This window comes from Anoplophora glabripennis, unplaced genomic scaffold, assembly GCF_000390285.2.
Source record: "Anoplophora glabripennis isolate ALB-LARVAE unplaced genomic scaffold, Agla_2.0 scaffold126, whole genome shotgun sequence".
Lineage (NCBI taxonomy): Eukaryota > Metazoa > Arthropoda > Insecta > Coleoptera > Cerambycidae > Anoplophora > Anoplophora glabripennis.
Genome location: NW_019416477.1, coordinates 1,054,717 through 1,060,831, shown reverse-complemented (window position 1 = coordinate 1,060,831; position 6,115 = coordinate 1,054,717). Strand labels below are relative to the sequence as shown.

The 6,115-nt window shown below is 29.5% G+C and overlaps 1 protein-coding gene across 1 annotated transcript in view; it reads right to left on the bottom strand.

Annotated features, from left to right (window-relative positions):
* Nucleotides 1-241: 241 nt before the first annotated feature.
* LOC108906185 (laminin subunit alpha-2) overlaps nucleotides 242-6,115 on the bottom strand; it is a 110,667-nt gene continuing 104,793 nt past the window's right edge. The window contains exons 15-26 of the mRNA XM_018709390.2: nucleotides 5,794-6,072; nucleotides 5,526-5,716; nucleotides 5,226-5,467; nucleotides 4,956-5,174; nucleotides 4,704-4,890; nucleotides 2,593-2,997; nucleotides 2,099-2,481; nucleotides 1,730-2,039; nucleotides 1,393-1,674; nucleotides 1,180-1,339; nucleotides 761-1,120; nucleotides 242-705 (exon numbers count right to left, since the gene is read on the bottom strand). Coding sequence (XP_018564906.1) covers nucleotides 566-705; nucleotides 761-1,120; nucleotides 1,180-1,339; nucleotides 1,393-1,674; nucleotides 1,730-2,039; nucleotides 2,099-2,481; nucleotides 2,593-2,997; nucleotides 4,704-4,890; nucleotides 4,956-5,174; nucleotides 5,226-5,467; nucleotides 5,526-5,716; nucleotides 5,794-6,072 — 3,158 coding nt within the window. The 3' untranslated portion in view covers nucleotides 242-565. The remainder of the gene's footprint in view (nucleotides 706-760; nucleotides 1,121-1,179; nucleotides 1,340-1,392; nucleotides 1,675-1,729; nucleotides 2,040-2,098; nucleotides 2,482-2,592; nucleotides 2,998-4,703; nucleotides 4,891-4,955; nucleotides 5,175-5,225; nucleotides 5,468-5,525; nucleotides 5,717-5,793; nucleotides 6,073-6,115) is intronic.

The following is a 6,115-nucleotide window of genomic DNA, read 5'->3' as shown; positions in this document are numbered from 1 at the left end:
ATTTCAAAATTAATTATTACACGTGCTTTCAAGGTTTATTTCTTCATTTTTATTGTCCTAATCCATCACATTGTATAAAAATTATTTTGGACTTTATCATCAAAGCAAGAGAATATTCCCTGGAGTGCAATAGCTGCAGATTTGAAGAACTTTCGTTATAAAAACTGTGTTATTGACCCCACAATATAATATATAGCTACTACAATTAATTAAGTCATTCATTTACTGATACAAATACATCTCTGATTTTAGTACTTTATTTTTACTTTAGAAGAATTTTTTATAACGATTAACTATTATATACATTCTGGCTGTTTCCTTATTTGATAAAGTTTGTATTTTGTTGTATCACACACAATAAAAATCATATATACAAATATTACATTTCTCTTAGATCTAATATATGGCATTTTTAAATACAAAATTGAATAAATATCTACATTATGTATTTACAATTTGTTGGCAGTGACTTTATAATACATTATGGTATAATACTTAAGCTGTCACTAGATTTTTTCAGGTTTTGGTTTATTTTGTATTTGTCGAAGGACAATGGCAGTTATTTTTAAGTTGGACATGAATTTAATGAAACCTTATATAGTTCTCTCATGTTGGACCAGTCAATTAACGTATTTTCGATTTTTAGTCTTCGTAAGCATCCGTTAAAATTCCTTCTCGATTTGCGAGTTTCTGCTGGTGCGTCTCCTGAAATTCAACCATGTTACGGTTATTTTATGTTGCGTCTAATATTTTATCTTACCTGGAAATCCTCCAATATATATAGGTGCGCTAATTTCATCCAGTAAAGAATTTGTGATTGATTGTGCCCACGTTTGTCTAATACCGTCAACAAAAACTGTTAATTCGGAGCTTGAATACATCGCTGTTACATTGTGCCACATGTTGTTGCACAATGCAAATTTGGAAAATAGATTATTTTTGGCATGTGATATAACTCCATTTCCCATATCAACTGTCATAACAACCGCACCATTTTGTAACTCCACTGAAAGACCGGGGCCATTTCCGAAGTTAGATACACTTAAAAATATTCCATTTTGTTCTGTGGTTTTAAACTCAAAAAATAGTTCCACAATTTTGTTTATTTTTAAATTTTCTTCTGTAAATAAGACAAATTGAATTTATATAATTTTTATGTAAAAGCAAGTTTTCACTTACTGAATATTGCAAAGCTGCTACCACTAAAGTATGCTCCCTCTTCGACGTTGGAGAAACACTGACCAGTATTGCTGTGTTGTACATCTTTAGTTTTAACGAATTGATGTTCATTATTAATAATTAAAGACCTTAAGCACCCTTTAAATGGATCAAGTTCCCCCTAAAAATAGGATTCCTTTATATGCAGGTTAATCTATTCTGATTTTGTCTTACCAGTCCAGTTACCTGTAAATAATCAGAATTCGAGGGAACACCTCCTATATATATTTCATTTCTGACTGCGGTTTTCGGAATTTTAACAATTTTTTTCTGCTGTCCATTTACAGCTATTGCTAATTTTCGTTTCTTCTTGGACAGCTCAACACTATGCCATTGCCCATTATTCAATTTGCCATTCAAAATAACTGGAGATTTATTTATTTTCCCTTTAATATTCAAGCTGAGCTCTCCGTCTGTCAATTTCAGTAGGTTATAATGCTGTTGCTTTTGATTACCCTGTAAGATGTTACTTTAATTTAATGTGGCAATAAAATACGAAAATTTTACTTACAATAGATATAAATAGTAACCCATGCGGGTAATAAGTCCTAAACTGAAAACTGACTGAATAATCGGTTTTCCAGAAATTTGATTTTATATAAGTGTAACTATTTGATGTATCACCTAATTTAATTGCTTCAGAAATAGTTTCATAATTTGATGACCTGGCACAGCTTTCAGTATTTAGCATCGTGTTCGTAAAATATGTAGAGAGACTCTTCACGGCTTTTTTAGTACTCCTGACCTTGATTGATGGCAGTTCTCTACCAATTTCTACATTAGAAAATTCAACTACACCATTTGGAGTAAATAATAATTCTCTAGAAAAAATATGTAAAATAACTGAAATCGTTTAAAAAAATTATTTTGGGATACCCACTTGTTATTTATCAAAATGTTGCTTAGTCCACCACTGAATCCTTTATATTTATCACCTAGTGTAATAATAAGATCTACAATATTTACTTCAGTTGGGACCTGGATAACTTTTTCATTACTGTTCACTACTAAAATTCCTTCTTTGTACGATATGTTCACAGTGTTGTATTCATTTGCATCTAAACTTATGTTGTGGTCATTTTCCATTCCGACAATCTTTAGTCTGTAGTTATCCAAAGAGATGTTATAATGTGCAAGGTTCATAATTATACCATTTGCAGAAGTGGGTTGTAAAATGAAACTGATATTTTGAACTTGTTCTTCCATTAATTTGACTTTCATATATCCATTTTTATTTACTTGAACTTGGTAAAATTCAAGAACCTAAGGTTATATCAATATATTATACAGATGTGGGAATCCCCTATTAAGTCGCAATGCTTCTTTTTAAACAACTTTTTGGGAAAATATTAATTATTTAGTCCTATTATTTACCTGTTTATTTGTTTTTATCGTTCCATATGACAATATTTCATTCGTTAGTGGTGTAGTCACCTTTAAGAAACCCAAGAAAGAAGTTGTATTAATGGGTAGGCATGTTTTATTGTAAACTGGGGGAGTACCACCGAGATAATGAGAGGCCTGTTTTATTTTGAACACATATTTTTTATTAAGGGCATTCGTGGTATCTTTTATGTTTTCAAGGGTTTCATTTTTCGTTAGAAGGATGTAGTATTGAACTCCAGATTTGTCATATTCCATATTGATGTCAACATGATGCTTTCTGCCATTATTAGATTTATTGTCCGAAGCTAAAGTGCTGCTTAAACCATTAGAATGTTTTACAATAAGATTTAAATAGCCGTTCTTCAAATATAATATTATGTATGCACAGTTATCCTTAAAAATTAAGAAAATAGTATTTGTTAATTAAAACAACATAGATGCTAATTGCATTACTTTTTTTGTGGAAAAGTAGGTATTACGGTTTTGTATTTATATATACTGGGTAGCTATTTTCTATCTCCTAAGAGTATCATTTATATTTTTAGAGATATGGTATAGCAAAGTTGCACATAATTTTGTGCTTTTTTTTGTTTATTATCGACTCAATCATAATCAGCTAGATCACGTTGGCTTTGTTTACTAGTCTGTTGAATCAGCAAAATTTCAATGAAATATTTAGTAATTGTTAATTACTATGACGGACTTCACTGTTGCTTTATGGAAACACAAATCTCAGGTAGTAAATCTCAATATTTTTACAGGAATCATCCAAATTTAAAGAGTATTTATCTAATTCTGTTTATAAGAAACGTAAATATTTTTATTCACTATTATAAAACATTAAAATGTACATTTAAATCCCAGTCCATAGAAAGTAATTACTTATAGATTTAAAAACAATATGTAAATATAAAAATACACTTTAACAAATTTGACATTTGTGATAATTTCAAAATAATAGTAGTATAATGATATAAACAATTAAGGCAATTTGCCAACAATCATGTTGTACATATGCAAACTCACTGCAACAGGGTAACGCAACTGACTAGGGATATCCTGGGTACTATGAATTAGTATATGATGACTCAACTAAGTGTTTCTACTTATGCTGTGGTGGCAAGAAACAAAAATTTTCAATTTAAAAAAATAAAAATCATATATTGTAAAAACAAGAAACTATTATGCTAGTTATAGTCTTTCCGATATCAATTGATGAAGCAAGAGGATGACAGTATGTACCAGGTTTAGTTGCTGACGCAGCAACTCGGCATTGAAATATTTGATAAACTTGTTCCCATATTTATTTAGCCATACCCATATACAGGTCTGGTCGATCTAAATGTGGATATGGTATATGCCCAGTTGAAGAATGCGAGCGTTTGCAAATGAAAAACAAATACAGTTGCATTGGGCTACTGGACAATAAATCTCAGCTATTGACAAGTAGTCGACAAATTGCCCAGCAGTGCAGTGCAGCAATGCGGAATTTGGTGTGATTCAGGTAATTTTAATTTATTATAGGCACCTTCTATTAATCATTCATATTACAATTGCTATAGGGAGAAATAAGAGGGATATTTTGTTTACTAATATTATTACAACATGGCACTTTGGAGACCTTTTAAAACAAAATTTACCATCAATAAAATAAAATTGTTTGAGGACATAAATAATTAAAATATGTTGCTGACCAAATGAACATATAATATAAATTTCCTACACATTATATACAAATTATTATAATTTTTTACCTTTATCAGAAATCTTTTTTTGGGACGCCTATGAAACTCATTAAATTTTATTGCCAGGCGTTTTTTTTACATGTTGAAACTGACTTCAGAAAGACTATACCTCAGTGGCTATAATCAGTTTTTTTACTGTTGTTTTATTTTTCAAATGTATTTAAAAAATTGTTTGTTTTACCATTTTATAGGCAATAAAAAAAGAGTAGAGGTATAATTGTTTACATTTGTAGAGGTATAAATTATGCACAACTCTACTATTTCAACCAATTCTATAAAATTTCTAAAAAGAAAAAGTTATCCAAGTAAGGGGATAGAAATAAGTGGCTACCCTATATATGGACAAATATTCACCCCTTTAGATATTGTAGTGGTTTCATCAAATGCAGCCAAATAAATCAAACTGTTTTCATCAAATGTGCTGAAATCAAACCCTAAAGTAAGTTTCGTGGGATTTAAGTTACTATTTTTTCCATATGTAACGTATCCTTTTCCATTAAAGAATGTATTAACGTTATCTGGTTGCTTTTCAGTTTCATCCCTAACAAAAAGTAATATGGAAGATATAATCAAAATCACATACTAATCATGTATTAAATAATTTACCTAGTTTCACCTGTACAATTTCCTTCTGTTTGAGAAAATTTCCATAAACCAAACTTTTTTTGGTTTAGTATAACATTGTACACATACGATTTGCCGTTAATTTTGTTATTTGTACTACCAATTTCAATTTGGTCATAAGGATGTATAATGTAGTACGGAGAATCAGTAAGCTCAGTTTTTTCTATAGTGTCTACTTGCATTTTGATTAATGAACCTAATCTAAAAATTCATATCAGAATTATGTTGGTACAGTTATCGACTTCAACTCACTTTTCAATGTTAACAGTTTTTTCCTTGTCTTTTTCGGTACTGGAGATCACTATATTTTTGTCGTTAAATTTAAGTATAATGTTGTTATTTTCAACTGTTAAATTGAACTCTCCATCAGCATTTGCTAACTTAAATATTTGACATGTTTTGCACTTAAATGTGATGGATAAACTTTTAAACACTTCCATTTGAGGTAATTGATAGGACATATGACAATTTGATATATTCATTGCTACACTTATCTAAAAACATTAATATGTAAATTCTATGTGCCTTTAAACTTAATAACTGAATATTTACTATATCAGCTGCTTGTTTGGCGTAATTAATTTTATTAGTTAACTCTTCAATCCTGGCTTGAATGGCTTGTATATTTCTGTTTTTATTTTCTGTATTGAATTTTTTGATAGTGTCAAAATATGTGGAACTTATGTTGAGATTCTTAAGATGTTCTCTGGTGTTATTTAATTTTGCTTTCAACTTGTCAATCTCTAGAAAAAATATATTTTTAGAAATAATCTGTGATATGTGATGTTAAATGTTTTGAAATTTATAATTTAATACTAACCTTCTTTAGAAATTAGGTTTAGATACATATTGTATTTATTGAAAAAGCTATCTTGACTTGCAGTAAGTATATCTTGAACTTTTTTACGAATTTGCTCCATATCTTCGGAAATAACTTTGCTGTTCTTTATGGCATCTTCTAATTTAGAAACTACATCTGCCTGGGATGTTATATCTGTTTCCATTTTGTGCAATATTTGGTTCAAGTCATTGTTGGCTTTACCACTACTAAGTATGCTGTATTTAAATTTATCTAACTTGTTTTTTACCTCTGTGAGATCTAAAATACATATCAAATTACTTTGTAAAGCAACAGAAAAATC